The following is an 18,057-nucleotide window of genomic DNA, read 5'->3' as shown; positions in this document are numbered from 1 at the left end:
AAGAAACTTAAGTTTGATGCTAAGAAGAATGAATCATTGTCTTGGACAATCATGTAGTGCAAAAATTGTCTTACTGGTACAAGTTAGAGTGTGTAAATGTGGTAGAAAACAAGTCTTTTGGAGGGATGTAAGTGAGGAAAGGAAGGAGACTGAAGAGAGTGAGAGTTCTTGCTAACAGTCTTATGAGCATGAAGGAAGAAAGAGGCAAGGTACAGAATACAAACAGGAGCAGAGGACTGGAAGAAGACATAGGTTCAAAATTGCTGAACTAGACAAACCCTCCCAAACCCAACAGCAATTCTATACCACTGGTGTTGGTTAAGGGGCAGTGTTTAATTCAAGAAGACACATGAAGGAGAGCGGAGGAAATCAGCTCTCCCTTCATTTCACATGTTTTTTAAATTTGACTACACTCCTGGTTTCTTTATTTACAGGAGAAGGAGAAGGGGTGGTTGATACTTGTCATCAATCACAAGTTGTCAAAGTCACAACCTTATAATGTCTGCAGGATTCTCTCTTGTCTGCCCCAAGTTCTGTTTGTTTCTGTTCTGTTTTGTGTGACTAGTCATTTTGCCCTGACATTCACAGTTTGCTCAGGGAGCTACTAAGTAGCTTTGAAGGCCTGAGGAGTTTCTGTAACCCAGCAATTGCCTAGATGAGTACACTGGGCCTGATGGACATAATTAATAGAGGACTGACGTTTCTTTGGCTTGACGTGTGAGGAGGTTGGGTTTGTGTTCTTTATATTGTTGCTACTAGTTTATGATTTATTTTATATGGGGACTGCCCTACATTACTAAAAAATCAGTTCTTGTGATCTGTTCAAGAGATTCCTGGGGGACCATATATTAAGTCTTCTGTGTTTGTGTTCCAGAATGCATACACGTACATGATGGGGGCATGTGTAATCGTCTTCAGGTTTTTCTCCATTTGTGGGAAGCATGTAAGTACAAATTAGGAACTACAACTATTGCAGTGCTCATGTATAGATTAAAGGACTGGATGCTGTGCATCTCTAGTGAAAATTCTGTAAGGCTCAGTTTTCTAGGAGAAAAAAAAGGAGATTTCAAGCAGCAGTCTCCAACTCTACATGCTGTCTTTAAAATGTCAGGATTTTAAGTATATTGTATAATAGTGCGATGGTTACTGGAAAAGTTAATTTTTTTAAGAAAACAAAATGCAGCTGCAATACTGCAGCTTTTAAAAATGCTCTCTACCATTCTGGACATACACTATGCTACTTTCAGCCCTTTCCATTTCAGTGAGGTGTGATGGGCATGCTCTTTATTTATTTTCGCTGCAAGACTATTGTAGTGGTGGTTGAATGCACTCATTTTGATATGATAGTGCTCTCTTAAAAAAGTTTCTTCCTCCAGACTGCAGGTCTGTGTCTTATGTCTTTACACTGTATGTCTTGTCACAGTAAAGGAGTTATATTCAATTTAAAAACAATTTTGGGCCAAGATGTTCTTCTGGAAACACTGGAATGGTGACAAAGCAAGTCACTTCTCAAGTTTACATTTCTTTTGTGTTTGGATTTTCTCTGGTGTAATGGAGAGTAGACTGGCAGAATAAGCATAAGCAGAGAACAAACACATTTATTTAACAAGTGGTGACACTGCATTCCCTTGCTGTAGAACTTCTTAGACTATCCAAATATTTTCTGTGAAGTCTGACATATTAAAGTAAATGATAAAAAGACTGGTGTACTAGGTTGCCAGGGTTAAGAACAGTAAGTCAAAGGGTTTGTTCAGTAAAGATAAAAAGTTTTCTTTCAATCAGACTACACAGAGCCTGTAGAGCCTTGGAAGTCAAATGAAAAATCCTTGCTTCTCCTATGCAACCAGACCAAGTGATTGCCTTCAAAGCTTTCTGATTGATTGTAAAGTTTTTTCACGGTTTTAACCTATTGGTTTGTACTTTCATGTTACAAACTGTGTCAGTTTCACTAATTTACCTGTCCTGATCCAATGTGATGACTAAAGGTCAGCAGGAATTTGGCACAATTATAAAGAAAAATGACACCCTCAGTCCCATTAAAGGGAATTTTTCATCGCATCCAGAGTAGTTAAGGGTGTTAGGACAATCTAGGGCAATAAATTTATCAAGAGTAAAATATAAAATATACATGCATGGGAAAGTAATACCTATTATCAAGGACTACAGCCTATGAAATTTTCATAATTATGTTCTCATCTTATGCTCTTTGGCCAACTTTGCAGAATCATAGACTCACAGAGTGGTTTGGGTTGAAAGGGACCCTAGAGATCATCTCGTTCCAACCCCTTTGCCAAGGGCAGAGACACCTTCCACTAGATAAAGTTACTCAAAGCCCCATTCAGCCTGGCCTTGAACACTTCCAGGGATGGGTCATCCTCAGCTTGTTTGGGCGACTTGTTGCTGTGCCTCAGTACCCTCACAGTGAAGAATTTCTTCCTAATATCAAATCTAAACCTACCCTCTTTCAACTTAAAGCCACTTGCCCTTATTCTGTCACTGCATGGTCTTGTAAAAAGTCCCTCTCCAGCTCCCTTGTCACCCCCTTTTTAGGTACTGGAAGGCTTCTGGAAGGTGTCCCTGGGCTTTCACAAACTTCCATGAGAAATTACTAGCTTAAAGAAGCTGTACTGATCTTAAGGAAATCCCCTTCTCTATACATGAAGACAGTCCTTTAGGTAGGCTGCAGTACATGTGGTTTCTGTCTAACAGTTAGGATCACTTTCAGATAAGCCCAGAGTAGTTTACTGCACCACTGTTCATGCATTGCTAATGCTGATACTTCAGGAAAATACTGGTCCTGGAATATTATAGTTGAGCTTATGCTGTACCATCACGGTACTATCCTACACTGTATATCCTATATATACTTCTTGAGGAGCAACATCTTGACCTTGTAAATGAGGGAGATGTGCTGATGTCTATAACAAATAAAAAGCACACACAGTTCAAATCACATTCATAATGTACCATTTTACTGAGCTCATCCATTAATGAATGTGTATAAAGGATTTGTTGTCAAAATGGCAAGTGTAAGAACTGTTTTTTCTCTTTTATCTTTGCTTTCCTGAATGCTGTCATGGACTGCTTTTTCTCTGTCCTTCCAGGTGACACTAAAAATGCTGCTCCTGACTGTGGTTGTCAGCATGTACAAGAGTTTCTTCATCATAGTGGGCATGTTCTTACTGCTTCTTTGTTATGCTTTTGCTGGAGTGGTGTTATTTGGTACAGTGAAATATGGAGAGAACATTAACAGGTACAGTATATAGTTCCTACCTCATGGGGAGGTTCTTTAAACAGCCTGAAGAAATCACATTCTGCTAGAGAAGTTTATCTGTGGTAAAAGCCAGACAGATCTGCAGGTCTGGCTGAAGAGTTCTAAACAGAATTTCTCATAGGAGACACGGTCAAGTCCTTGTGCATTGGGCCAAATGACACCTGATCCAACCCAGAGCAGACTGAGAGCTGTTCTTCATTATCCCAGCTGAAATATGCTTCAAAGCAGTACTGTGCTAGCCCACAAGCTGCTGAAACACAGTGTACCTACTGCATCTTATTAGCATCACCCAGGAACAGGATCCATATACCAGGCTGATACAGAAAGGAGACACTTCTTTGAAATGGCTGTTAGCTGGATTATTTCCCAGTCATCATCAGGCTTACAAAAGAAAATGGAGACAGGAAATAGGATCTGGCCTTGAGTTTTCTTTAGATCTCTGATAAAGTGAGCTAAAATACTCAGACCTGAGTATTGAGTGTCTGAGCTAGAGTTCAGTTATTGTATTTTAAGTCATGAAATAAATATTTCAATGAGCTCATTCAAATAATACTGTAACTATTTTTGGGTTAAAATAGTAGAACAGTAGAAAATGGAAACATTTTTTCTTGCCAGTGTTTTAATTCTGGGAAGTGAAACAATCTCTCATTCTCAATCTCTCTCTCTCTCTCTCTTTCTTTAAAACAGACATGCAAATTTTTCATCAGCTGGCAAGGCTATTACTGTACTCTTCAGAATAGTCACTGGAGAAGACTGGAACAAAATTATGCATGACTGCATGGTAATTACAATACTGCCAGAGATAAGTAGACAAGAAATGAGAGCTACCCTTCCATCTCAAACTGTTTTCCGTATCTTAGCTTTGTACAAGGAATGTTGGGCTTGCCTTTATCTCGTCAAGAAAATAATGTTCACTAAACCTCGGAACATGACACACAAATTGCAGTTCCAGTCTCATACTCACAGTATAATATTTCATGGAGCTAGGCTATTAGTTGATTTAAAAACAAAAATAAAAAGATGGTTTCAAAATCAGAAATGCAGTAACTTAATTTTTCACTATTATCTCTGCTTTGACTGGGGCAAGATGTCTTTTGAGATTAACCTTGTCTTTGATTCCTGTACTTTGGCTCATTCTATGTGAAAGATAGTCTTGATGGCCTCAAAATTCTGCCTTGAATTATTACATTTTGCCCAAGTAAATGTTTATCTGTGCTTTCTGTTGCAAGGAAAATCATATCCCTTTCCTTTTTAAAATTAATGAGCAGGGAAGAAACGTTTTGAAAACCACTATGCTTCAAAGCACCAGGTTGTTCCTGTATAGTGGCATAATGCACAATGTGCCCTCTGTGTGGTAGTAAGATCCATGCCTCAGCCTTTTTTGTCATACCTCTCTCTCTTTCCTGGTTTCTGTCTACTAAAGGAAGAAAAAACCTGCCCACATTAATGCCCACAGTATTATTCCCTAATTGGGAATAAGCCTCAAAGAAATAATATTAAATATTGTATTGATTGCAGAGAAATTAGTAGTTTTTTTATTCTTATTATCACTTTATTTTGTTTTCTTTTGGTTTGAAGGTTCAGCCTCCATTTTGTACACCAGATAACAGCACCTACTGGAAAACAGACTGTGGAAATTATGCTGGTGCTCTTATGTATTTCTGTTCTTTCTATGTCATCATTGCATACATCATGCTAAATTTGCTTGTTGGTAAGTGAAAATACACATTAATAACAAAAAGATCCATCTTGGCACGTAGTTTGTTAGATGTGAGTCTGTTGTGCTATTCAGGTATGAGGCTACCTTGTATGCATATAATGATTTTGATACTTCTTTGGCAGGGGAATGCTAAAACTCAGGAAGTTTGGGAATGAAAGCTTTTTGAACAAAGAGATATTTTCTATTTGTAGAGTAGAGTTACCCTATGGAACACTGGTTTCTGAGCTTAACTGAAGAAAGAAAACCTTTGTTCAAACATCATTGGAATTCACTGAATTGATCTTAGATGTTAGGTTAGGTATCTCACCAGCATTTAAGATACAGCCTTAAAGATACATGCTCACTTAAAAAGTGAGCATGGTGAATACTGATGTGGCAAGATAGTATCTTATGCATTCAAAATCCTTGTCTGAGCATACAGGCGTTTGTTAATGTGGTGTTTGCACAACAGAATTAGATGTTACAATGTAACAACAGACTTTCTTCAGGGTGTATTTTGTTCTTGTGGTTTTCAGCTATCATTGTGGAGAATTTCTCATTGTTTTACTCAACTGAAGAAGACCAGCTCTTAAGTTATAATGATCTAAGGCATTTTCAAATTATATGGAACATGGTTGATGACAAAAGAGAGGTAAGAATAATAATTTCTTGATAATAAGCACAGAAATACAGTAAATTTCCAGTTTTTCTTGAAAACGAATACAGAGAAAACAAAGTGTGTTGACAAAATTCTCTGAGCAGTTACTGGTCAAATTTGAGAAGTGAGCATCATTTAATGTTGCTCATGGTGCTTCAAATACTAACCTGTATTCTGTGAAGTGCTTGTAATAGCAGATTTACAAACAAACATACCTATTCATAGGATCAGTATAATACCGTCTTTCCTCCCAGCTCCCTGAAAGTTGTTCCCTTGGAAGTCTACAGATTCATATCCATTTTTGTGTCTGATCTTCAGAAGAGCTTTGCTGAGATTTCAGCACCATCTCCTGTAAAATTCTTATGGAGACACTGATCAAGTATGGGCTGGGTGAGAAGACAGTGAAGTGGATTGAAAAACTGTATAGCCAGGCCCAGAAGTTGATGATTGGCAGGGTTCTAGTTGGAGGCCAGTAACTCACTGTGTGCCCCAGGGGTCAATACTGGGTCCAGTCCTATTCAACATCCCCATTAATGACATGGACAGAGTGGCAAAGGGCACCCCCAGCACACTTGCTGATGACACAAGGCTGGGCAGAGTGGCTGATCTGCCACAGAGTCGTGCTGCCATCCAGAGGGACCTTCACAGGCTGGAGAAATGGGCTCACAGGAGCCTCTTGAAGTTCAACAAGGAGAACTGCAAAGTTTTGCATGTGGAGAAGAATAAACCAAGGCACAGTACATGCTAAAGCCACCCAGTTGGAAAGCAGCTTGGCAGTAAAGGACTTGGGGCCCCGGTGGACACCAAGTTGAGCATGAGCCACCATTGCGCTTGTAGCAAAGAGGGCTAATGGTATCCTGGGCTGCATTAGACAAATTATTGCCAGCAGGCCAGGGCAGAGAGGGTCCTTCTGCTCTGCTCAGCCCTGGTGAGGCCTCAGATGGAGTCCTGGTTTCACATCTGAGCTCCTTTGTACACAGAGACACAGACATACTGGAGAGAGTCCAGCAAAGAGACAAAGATGATGAAGAGACTGGAGCATGTCTCCTGAGAGGAAAGGCTGGGAAAACTGGGACTGTTCAGCCTGGAGAAGGCTCAGGGGAATCCTGTCAATGCATATAAATACCTGCAGGGGAGTGCAGAGAGGACAGAGCGAGGCTCTGCTCGGTGCTGCCCAGTGGCACGACTGGAGGCAATGGGCACAACCTGAAATACAAGAGTTACCTCTGATCAGGAAACTGTCACTGTGATGATGACTGAGCACTGGCATAGGTTTCCCAGGGCAGTTGTGGAGTCTCCATCCTTGGAGACATTCAAAAGCCATCTGGACCTGATCCTGGGAAACTGGCTTTAGGAGGCCCTGCTTAAGCAGAAGGGTGAGACAAGGTGAGCTTCAGAGTTTCCTTCCAACCTCAACCATTCTGTGATTCTGAAATGAGAATAACATCTGGGATACTGAGCTGCTCAGATGCCCACACAAATTAAATCATCATCTGAATGATTCATAACATCACTAAGATTTGAATGCGAACAACATTATGGTGGAAGTGGTTGTCTGTAGTTGGCATGTGGCTGTGCTGGAGATGGAAGCTCCTGTCTGTACTCACGGAGGGGAGAGAGTTCTGAATCCATCGTGCCCAGCACTGACAGTATCTCTGATGCAGAACGACACCCTGCAGCAAAAATAGTTCTGATGAGGCTTGTTTAGCAGAACAAAATATTTGAAGATTGTGAGTACCACGGTTTCAGAGGGAAGTACTTTCAGTCCTAATTTAGCAACAATAGATAAAAATTGTTGTCACCAAAAGTGCAGGATGCGCTGCCTCTTAGAGCAGATAACCTCTAAAAAGCCAGTAAACTCTCAACATTCTCCTGTTCCTACAGAGATGCACAGAGAAGGGCACAGGTTTACAATGAGTTATAGGCATGGCTATGAGTGTTTAAGCTACAGTTTAATTTCCATTTTTCAATGGTAGCTCTTTGGGAGTATGATTCTAATTACAGATGAATGCAAATGGGGAAACTAAATCCCCAAGCAATTTTGAAAATTTCTGGCAAAATGAACGGCATAGAGTCTCATTGTATATGAGTCAAATAACCACAAAGACTTCTGTGAATTAGCTGAAGAACTGGCTGAATGTGCACGTTCTTCAATAATGTGTTCACAGTGACTTAAATAGGCTAGGAGAAATAGTTTTTCTCTCAGTGATCAAGCTGAATGCCTGAGTTGGTTGTTGGATCACAGTAATAATTTACCATCCATTATGCAATTTAACACAGGGTGTAATCCCTACCTTCCGCGTGAAGTTTTTGCTGAGGCTTCTGCGAGGCAGGCTGGAGGTGGATCTTGACAAGGACAAGCTGCTGTTCAAGCACATGTGCTATGAAATGGAGCGGCTCCACAATGGTGGTGACGTCACTTTTCATGACGTGCTCAGGTACCCTGAGATTTTCTCTACAGTTTTAGAACATGTATAACAGCCTGTGTTTCTTTCCAGGCTAACAGGTAGTCATTAGGTTTGGGAGAAGGTAAGACTGGTAGCTACAGAAGCACTTCAATTTTAAATGTTTTACAAAAATTAGATTTCCCTTTTTCTTCCTGCAAAAATATTAGTGATGGAAAATACAAGTCTTAGGGAATCAGCTGTAAGTATTTTAACATTTTCATTGCAGGAGGTTTGTCACAAACTACAGTCACATGTCCCTCTTGTATCCCAACTAATGAAATGTACCTTCAAGTGTAGCAACATGACAGTGACCCTGACTAGAAATAAAATAGAAATGGGAACGTTATCCAGGCGTAAACACTTAGGGGGAAAAAAGCCCCAAACCACCACAAATGCCCTATTTCCTCACAGTTCAGCAGTTCACCTGTACTGGATAGCTGGATGTGGGTGATGAGGTCTTTGTTTTGAGCACAATAAGTCTCTTCTAGAATCATCTCAGCAATTTTTTAGCTTCCAATGTGAATTTACTGTGCTACCTGAATTACGTATTTTCACACTAAGATCTTAAGTATGAGCTTTGATTTTCTAAATTAAGATGTAAAGACACCAGCATTTAAAAATAAGTAAATTTTGTTTCTTCCAGCATGCTTTCATATAGGTCTGTTGATATCAGAAAAAGTCTTCAACTGGAAGAGCTGCTTGCTAGGGAACAACTGGAATATACCATAGAAGAGGAAGTGGCCAAACAGACCATACGAATGTGGCTGAAAAAGTGCTTAAAGCGAATCAGAGCAGTAAGTCAAGCTAAAGCAGGATCTAAATGGTTGCATAAATTGAACTGCTCAACGGTACTGGAATCTGCTGTTCCTATGCTTCCTTTACTCTGGAGTCATGATAACACTTATTTGAAAAAGTATGTAGCTGTTGCTAACTGAGCAAAAATGAAAGATTGTTACAGGTCAATTGAAAGTGCTACAAAAATAAGCATTTTTTTTTAAGGCAAAAACTGTCTTCCTGCCCAAACTTTATCTGTCTTTTCAATACAACAGGAAGATGCATGTGCAGAGACCAAAGTCAAAGGAATAAAGAAAAAAATAATGTAATTCAATGAAACTTCATAGGCCTAATCTTTCCTCACAGAATGCAATTGTATAATTTCCTTGCCTCTGCTGGCAGATGAGAAACCTGTAGATGATTCTCCAAATGGAGCCTGTATTAAGATAAATCATTTGAGTGAGCCATTCCAGTTACTTTGTGTGCAGGTGTATGAAACATGGCACGCTGTTGCCAGTAAAGTAAGCAGGGGCAAGGTGTTGGCTCAGGACTGGGATGGGGTCACCCACACTCACAGCATGTTCCTGTCCATACTCATATTCCCCAGACCACTGCCACAGGAGCATCCCTGCCCGCGGGAGCATCACTGCCCTCCAGGCATGGGTCCAGGCAGAGACCACTCCCAGCAGGCAGTGGTTGAAGCTGCCTGACGTGGTAGAGGGAAGATTAGCCAGATGACACAAATCCTGGCTTGTCACTTGCCTTGAGCAGTGCAGGAAACCCCAGTCACTTAAGTTATTAGAAGAGACCCAGCCAGTGCTTCTGTGTTCTGATTATGCAGTGTTTCTGATTGTTAGAAACATTTTACCTCTGATCAGGATGGCTACAATATATGCTGGTCAAAGTTTGGCTTGGATTAAATTTATATTACAAAAAAAAATCACGACATTTGATTTAAGTTTTGCAGTTATTTTCGTCTCTTCTTCCAAAACCAACTCTTCCTTTATATGAAAAGTCACAGCCTGGTTGCATTGATGACTGATATTTCAGTTACTGTAAGTCTGAGTCCAGGTTTTGACACATATATATTTTATTTTTATAAAAAGTTTCTTCTTGTGATTGGGGATTTTCCATAGTGATCTGTAATCATGGCATCTGTCTTCTTCTGTTTGTAAATTTATAAAAATACTTAGCTGGACATTTTGAATATAATGTACATTCCAGCTGAAACATCAGTGTTCAATGATACATAGTTTCATTTTGATCTCATCTCTGTAATAATAACGGCCATAAATTTAATCTCAGCCCTCAGTTCTGGGTTTGTTCAACTCTGTTGTTCATTTCATTATGATACTGAACTACACTATGTTAAAGTAAATATGCTATTCATTTCACTCTAATAATATGGTTCAGATCATTTCACATTCTATGAACCATTTATAAACTGAATGTAATTATGGAAGTTAAGATATATTTTCAAATTCTCTTGTTATTATGTAAGTCTCCCTAGAGGGATTATGTGAAAACTACCCAGGAAAGTGAAACCCTTCCTAAGTGCTGTTTATTTTAATTTAAAAGCAAATTAGATTGTAAAATCATAATGGTAGTAGGTTTGTTTTTCTATTTGTACTGCAAATCTATACTTAGTCCCAAGGTTTTCACTACTATTTTATTCAGTCTTACTGACAGCCCGTTCCAAAGTCCATGAAAGAAATCAGAATTTTTTCATTGCCTTCACGTAATTACCTGTGAATCTCCACCAATTGCCTGGTTTCTTTTTCTCTGCAAGAACTTTTAACTGATAAATTCAAAACTTTGTATGTGTTTAAACTCTAGGTTTAAACCGACAATTGAGCAACGTGCCTTCCACTTAATGTAGTTCATGAGTTTCAGCCTCTATTCCCTAAAGGTTACAAATATGCTGGAATTCACTTTATTTAAGTAGCGACATCTAATATGTGGACCTTTATCAATGCACCTGGGATCCACAGCTGGTGCTCACTGTTCAGTTAAATATTTAGAATGCTTAAAAAAAAAATCAGATTCATTGGTGTGACATTTTTTTCATCGCATATTGTACCTTGATAGAAACAGCAGCAGTCGTGCAGCATTATCCATAGCCTACGAGAGAGCCAACAGCAGGAGTTGAGCCGGTTTCTGAATCCCCCCAGCATTGAGACAACACAGCCAAGTGAAGATATGAATGCCATTAATCAAGACAACAGTGCACAGCCAGAGGTATGTTATCCAGAAAACTATCAGCTACTCATAACAAATCAGAAAATGTCCATGCTTCTTATTTGTTCTTTTTTAAACATCATTTTGGCTGAAAAAAATTAAAAACAATACCTTGTTTTACCTCAGTCTGTGCCATCAGATGTAAAGGCAAGATGCTCCAAGGTAGTAATTCCCCGATATATTTAGCTGTCTTGCTATCACCATAAAGGGCAAACTCAGCTGTACAACTCTGGCAGCCCCATCTTTCAGCTCTTGCATGAGCGGTGTGCAGGCTTGGGGATGTGAAGCTTTCCAGTTCAGGCATTCTGAAATGGTGTTTACACTGAGAGTGAAAACACTGGGCATGCTGGGACCTCTGAGCAGGAGTCCTGGGCTCTTCCAGGATAGGGAATATAGAAGGTACAACGTAAGGGCTGCTTTCTACAGTAGTTGGAGTAGGCTGAGAATAATTTCATACCCTTCAATAGGATGAATGGCAAAGAGAGCCCACATGATCTTTTTGTTAGTAGTAGTTTTCTGGGGTATTAAAGAGTAGAAAGCATGCTGCCTTAACCAATGGCAACATGTTTTGTTTGTATTCATGGACAAATCTTAAAACAGAATAGAAAGGTATCCCTTCCTAGGCTTACACACATGCAGGGGGGAGCTATGACTGAGATTCTTTTTCCTCTCTTCAGACAAGTAGCCAGCAGCAGCTCCTTAGCCCGACACTTTCTGACAGAGGTGGCTATAGACAAGACTCCGGAGATGCTGGGAAACCTCAGCGGAAATTTGGACAATGGCGTTTGCCATCAGGTAAGTGAAAAAGGTTTATCAGTAGAGTCCCCACATGCAAAATTGGTGCTGTGCAGTAACAAGGCCAAGAGAGGCTTCATGATGCATGGTTCTGCCTCCTGGCTGCTGCTTGCAACCACATCACAGCTTTCCTATCCTCATGCCTGTTGAAATAAAGCAGTTTCTCCTTTTCCTCACAATGCTGAAATTTTGGATGGGTTCAAGCATTGCCCTGTGAAAGAGGTTGCATTTTTCACTTTTTCATACATTTATTCAGGACCTTTGACATCAGTCAGTCCTATTCTGAATCAGAGCACTGCCTTCAAAGGCTGCCACAATTCAGACCCTAATCATATCTAAGTGGAAGTAGGAGAAATAGTCATGCTGTTCTGTTATTGACCCTACTTTAGTGGCCAGTTTACTTGTCCAAGAAACAGGATAGTTTAATACAGAGCTTTCAATCCATGATTTCCATTTAAATATCACTGGGCAGCAAAGATCAACATTTTGTTGGAAAAGAGAGAAAGAGTGAAACATGCTAAGGAGGAATCATACTACTATAGTCAACTGCACAGGCCTTCGAGTGAGAAAGCTTGAAAGAATGACTAGCTCAGGGTTTCCTTTCTTAGCACTGATCTGGTCCATTTCAATTTTGAATGTTCCTCAGTGAATGGTCCTAAAAAGGAGGGTCATCTCCATGCACAATACAGCTGACAGATAAGTAGTCTGCCTCCAGTCCAGCAAAGACAGGTATTTAAAATCATGAATAGCATAATTAAGATCAATTGTGTAGTTAATATACTTAGACTTGTGGTTTAGTGCCATATCAGCAACTTGTACTGGCTTCAACCCCTAGGCGATAGTAAAGTATCACTTTCTAGACGTAGCTCCCACTCCTAAAAGCACCTCCCCCACCCCCCCCTTCCTCACATTAATACTGTCACCATTTTGACAGCAGGTTAGCTCATGTAAGTACTGCCTAAACCATTTAGGTTGCAAATAGCTGGATAAGAAGAGATATCTTGCATCAGTTATCCCAGCAGAAAGAAATGAGACACTGCTCAGTTAAACTGCTCTACCAGCAGATTAGTGGGAGCAGTGTGAACATCTGGAGCTGGGAAAACAAACAAACAAAACAAAACAATAAAAAACACTAAAAAAAACCACCACCACCACATTAGAACAGAGCCCTACTCTTTCTGAACTAAATCAGTTTAAAGGTGCCGTAGTCCTGCTAGTTCTGTATACCTGGATTCTAAGCAAAAATGTTCAGGAAGCAGGTCAACTCTAATACAGAACTTTGTGTTTAATTTCCTAGCCCCCAAACCAATAAGCCATTCAGTGTCTTCAGTCAACCTCCGTTTTGGTGGACGTTCAACTGTGAAATCTGTTGCATGCAAAATGAATCCCATGTCTGATGCTGCTTCCTGTGGATCAGAAGTCAAGAAATGGTGGACAAGACAATTAACTGTGGAGAGTGATGAGAGTGGAGAGGACCTTCTTGATATCTGACAAACATTTAAGTCATACTACAGTCTAATTTTCTATGTTTAGAATTAAAGATGCTGTGCAATGTGTGATTTATTTAAAATCAATGTCATCAATTTTCTCTTATGCTTATCCTCCTGCCATATGAAGCGTAGCACACACTTCTGTGTTAGAATTGACCTTTATAGGTACTAACTGTACTCTAAGAAACCTGTATACTATAGCAGTACTAAAAAAGCCAGAAAGACTATATTGCCTTTAGCAGACAGAGCGTTGAAAGATTTCATGTGTTCTGTAGAATCATAGTGAAAATTTGATATACACGCCTCTGTGGTTTTCTTCAATCTCTACCATAAAGTGGCAACACTTTACAATACAGGGGCAGTGTATTTCTTCTTGTTGTGTTTTCCCTAAGTTCTTATTTAGTAACATTTCTTTAGAACGATTTTATTATTCACAAATGACCTGAAGAGGTCAGCACTGACTTCATGTTCAAGGGAAGTATTTTTACTAAGTACAGATACTGAATTACAATTCTAAGCTTTCTCCGGACCTTTTTTTAAAATATGCAAGATACAGGATTACTCATTTTAAAATGAGAAGGTGAAGGATTGGCTTTTAAAATGTAAATATCTTTGAGGTTTGGTTAATTATGCAAGAGCTTGATTTTCATAGAGAAAACAAGGGGAAAAAAAGAAAAAAAATACATTAAAAACTGTGTATTTAAGCATCCAGCAGAAGACTTTCACATAAAATTATGGGTTTATGCTTCATTTTCAGAATATACCGGTTACATACATGTGTGGTGTCACTATTCTTCTTTTAACTGGGTCCCATTTTTCTTGTGTAGTCGTAAGATTTTCTTCTTGTCTGTGATAAAAATTAGCATGTTGGGGATTCTAATTACAAAATAGTATTTTATGTCTTCAAAACTACGTTCAGTTTTGCCTGGATAGGTAGAATTTTACTTAGCCACGTTACTGCTCATGCTACAACCCTGCAAAGGTAAGGCATGGCACTGTGCTGTGGTTAAGTACTTTTGTCCCTTTTATCCCGACGCATCATATTTGACATGTTAGCCTTCACTTGTTTTGTGAGCCACCAATAGTGCTACACTACCGCTGGTGAAAAAGCAGCTATCGCTTTCATAAAAGCTTTTCCAGTGAAAGGCCAATGCTATACAGATATGGAGGTGGAGAAGGAAAGCCACAAAACACAACCACATTTGCTAGTTTCAGAATCTAAGGCTGTCAAAAAATGTGGGGTAAAATTGTGCCCTTCCCTCAGGGAAGAACTAAGAGGTTGCAGATTTTGTTGCTTGGCCCCTGACTAGGTTTTATAGCATAGCTGGGACCTTTCTGTTACCATTGTTTCCTATGGAAATGATAGTTTGCTCTAACATGGCCTGATGTGAGATCTTGTAAGAGGCTCACAGTTTATTTACATCACTACTTCAAAAATATATCCTTTCAAAAGCAGACAAAAGCCAGTGTTTTGCAATTTTTATCTGGCCAAGATATTAATTTCAAGTGGTCAGAATACAACAGTGAAAACACACAGATGCCTTCACCAAAATTGAAAATTAGTTTTGGCCATGAAATACAGCTTTCTTGGTATCTGTCGATGTTTTTTCCCAGTGTATGGTTGAACACTGTTTAGATTTTTTTTTTTTCTAAAATAGTCATATTGAATACATCTGTACTTTGTGGGGGGTTTATGTGTTTTGGGGTATATTTAAGTTTAAATCTAGTCAACTGTAACTCTATAGTAAAAGAACGTGTGCATTCTCTTGTTTACTAGATTATGAACTATCAACAAAACTTCATATGCAAATCCATTACTTTGTGTTATGTTTTGTGCTTGTTTAAGCTGAGCTTTTGTATATATAACAAAAAGATAATTATTGAATTTATAAAAGATGGTATCTTTGACAGTTCAATAATACACTGAACTGCAGATAACTCTTGCTGCAAGCCTTCTTTTTAAAAAATCTGGCAAACATTTTTTCCTTGCCTTACAGTACACTGTCAATAAAAGTGAGTTGCTTTAAGCAATATTCCTCCCTGTGGTTTTCATTGTAACTGCATTGGCTATATCTGGCTCATCCATGATAATGCTGCACAGTAACAATCTCTGTGGTTTGTACAGGATTGTGTAGAGGTGCTTTCAAACTCTTGCAATTGACAGCTTTTGTTTTTCTCCAGCAACTGACCTCATCAGTTCTGCCACAAGGGGTCTCAGTCAAAAGATGGGACTAAATAGGACTGTTCATTTTTTTTTTTCATTTTACCCAGTTTTTTCTTTGTTTGCTTCAGAGCCTGCATGTGAGAGAGAGAGTGTGTGGGTGCCATTTTACTTTTGCAGATATAGGAAGCGGAATAAAGTTACCAAAATGTGAAAATAATATATACACAGGCACACAAGCAACCAGTTTAAGGTAAAGAACCTCAGCACAGCACTGCCAACATAACTAAATAAGGTCCTACTCTGCAGCACAGCAACCAATGCACATTTGCACATTAAGATGAAGAAGCAGAGAAGAGATTTGAAGAATGATGACGAAAGTTCAAACAGCTTGCACCAACAATAGAGAGACACAAAGAGGAAACAGTGTGTCAGGAAGTCAGTCAGTCCAGAGAGCCTTAGAGAAAAGTTCAAACAAGAAAAGATCCTAAGCAAAGGTAAACAAAAAATTGCTGGAGGAATATTACTATCCAAAGTTATCCTATACAAATGAAAAAATGAAGGTGTTTAGACTTCTTTTCATCACTAAGGGAGCTCTTTTCCATAGGAAGCAGGTTGTAAAAGTGTTTGTGGCTTCACTGGACAAAAAGTGTAGTGCATATTGTCAGTGCTCAAATAAAAACCTACTTGTGGGAAATCTGAAAACACACAGCAAGGATGTATCTCAATATCATTCCAAAGTCAGATCAGATTTCAATCACTTTTTTAATGAAGAAATTAATCATCTGAAAACATTTGCTTTTGGAAGATATCCAACTGAATTAAGAGCTGAAAACATAAAGTATGCTTTTACAAGCTGAAAATACCATCTTTGTTTTGACTAATGTGGTGCAATCAGGCTTAAACATCTTCAAAATAACATTACATTCAGTATTGTCTGCATTTGAAGACCAATATCACAGCTTCTGAGAAGCCAGAGAAGATTAAATGCCAAGAGCAAGTGAGTAACTTTGTGAGAATAATCTATTTTGTTCTCTTCTTTTATTCACAACACGCCCATGCAGATTAGGGTGTCCATGAATAACTGAAGTAGAAGAGTTTGCACTGTTGTAACAGTAATTTGGAGGACAAGCAAACAACCTCCCATCCAAAATGCCCACTCCTTCTGCAGTATTTCCACAAGCCAAAACAAACACTGCCCTGAGTTGTCAATCAAAATTTCCAATAGGATTATTTCAGTCTCCCTGAATCTAGCTTTCAGAGGCTGAATTCATTCCTGCTATTGAAGGCAGTTTAGTCACACCACAGATGAACTTGCCACAATGCATAGGCTGATGCTGGGAAGTTGGCTGCCCTGGTCTGTCCAATCGCTCTGGAACACAAAGGAAGCCTCACTAGAATTCAATTAACCTTCCTCTTCATTGCAAGGGCGCTGGTGTCAGACCCCATTAGCAGCTGTTGCCCATTGTTCTCAACGAAAAACCTCTAAGCACGAACTTATTAACTCATCAGTGAGCTAAGTGTATGGGCAGTGGCATTTTATCCCCTTCCACAGGTTCCTGTCTCAGATGCTTATTCCAGTACCCTTACTGGTTTCATACTTTTACCTGACTTGCATATCTGCCTTGGGGAATTTGGGTGAATTGCCTGAGCACCTACAAAAGTGTGTTTCATAAAAGGGTATCTTCCTGGAAGGAAAGAAATGTCTTTAGTACACGTAGAAAAGGAAGGAAAAACTCCAACACTATCCGTCAACCTGAAGAGCTGTTGACATAAACCTGTTCTTCCTTCTGAATTCAGGCATCAACCACCAGTGGCACAAGCCTCCGGTATCTCAGTGGGAATTACTTTTTTTCAGGAAAACTTTTGCCAAGGTTGGAAACAAAGTGGTTTATACCAGGCAGATATCAGTGTGTCCTAGAGACTTGGGCAGTCAGGTTCTAACTGGGTCCTCCAGATGCTGGAAGTCACTGTGGTGGGATTGCTGTTGGCAAGTACATCTTCCCCCAAAGGTGAAAGAAGAGAGTTGGCCCTTGAGTTCATTGTCAGAGAAGCTGGATGTTAGTTACATCGTCTCTTGTGCCCTGTTTTCCTGGTTTCCTTTTACGTTTTGCTCTCCAATATCATGTAGGGTGGACAGTGTTTAAGCATATTCTCCATTCTCAGCATGTGCTCCCAAGAAACACAGGATTCAACAGGTATGATTTCACTATAATGTACATGATGCCAGTTTATAAGGGTAATAAGTACTGCTTTTGTGTCTCAGCACCTATTCCATAGAACGACGTGTTCTACAGATCAAGTAGTTTCTCCTCTCAGATTTTCTAAATTCATACCTGGGGAATCTGTTCACTGCATGTTTAAAAATAGGGAGAAATAAAAGTGAAAAGAAAGAGAAAGAGAAAAATAAGAAAGAAAGAAAAAAAAAAGGTAGTTACCTGAGCATTGCGGTTTAGTTTTTGGGGTTTTTTCCCATTTTTATTTTAGCAGCTATTTAAAAATAAATAAATCTCTGTTTCTA

General features: G+C 39.3%; 1 protein-coding gene across 7 annotated transcripts in view; it reads left to right on the top strand.

Moving 5' to 3' along the window:
* The window catches only part of NALCN (sodium leak channel, non-selective), a 241,574-nt gene extending 226,166 nt beyond the window's left edge, over window positions 1–15,408 (top strand). For all 7 annotated transcript variants that reach the window (XM_032100136.1, XM_032100135.1, XM_032100131.1 and 4 more), the window contains 10 exons: window positions 875–943; window positions 3,105–3,253; window positions 3,962–4,055; window positions 4,853–4,985; window positions 5,510–5,625; window positions 7,912–8,069; window positions 8,722–8,872; window positions 10,941–11,090; window positions 11,768–11,885; window positions 13,183–15,408. In XM_032100136.1, coding sequence (XP_031956027.1) covers window positions 875–943; window positions 3,105–3,253; window positions 3,962–4,055; window positions 4,853–4,985; window positions 5,510–5,625; window positions 7,912–8,069; window positions 8,722–8,872; window positions 10,941–11,090; window positions 11,768–11,885; window positions 13,183–13,376 — 1,332 coding nt within the window. In that variant the 3' untranslated portion in view covers window positions 13,377–15,408. The remainder of the gene's footprint in view (window positions 1–874; window positions 944–3,104; window positions 3,254–3,961; window positions 4,056–4,852; window positions 4,986–5,509; window positions 5,626–7,911; window positions 8,070–8,721; window positions 8,873–10,940; window positions 11,091–11,767; window positions 11,886–13,182) is intronic.
* The last annotated feature ends 2,649 nt before the right edge of the window (window positions 15,409–18,057 follow it).

The sequence above is a fragment of the Corvus moneduloides genome, chromosome 2 (genome assembly GCF_009650955.1).
Source record: "Corvus moneduloides isolate bCorMon1 chromosome 2, bCorMon1.pri, whole genome shotgun sequence".
Taxonomy (NCBI): Eukaryota; Metazoa; Chordata; class Aves; order Passeriformes; family Corvidae; genus Corvus; species Corvus moneduloides.
Note: the sequence above shows the minus strand (reverse complement) of the source record. Positions and strands in the feature narration are given on the sequence as shown.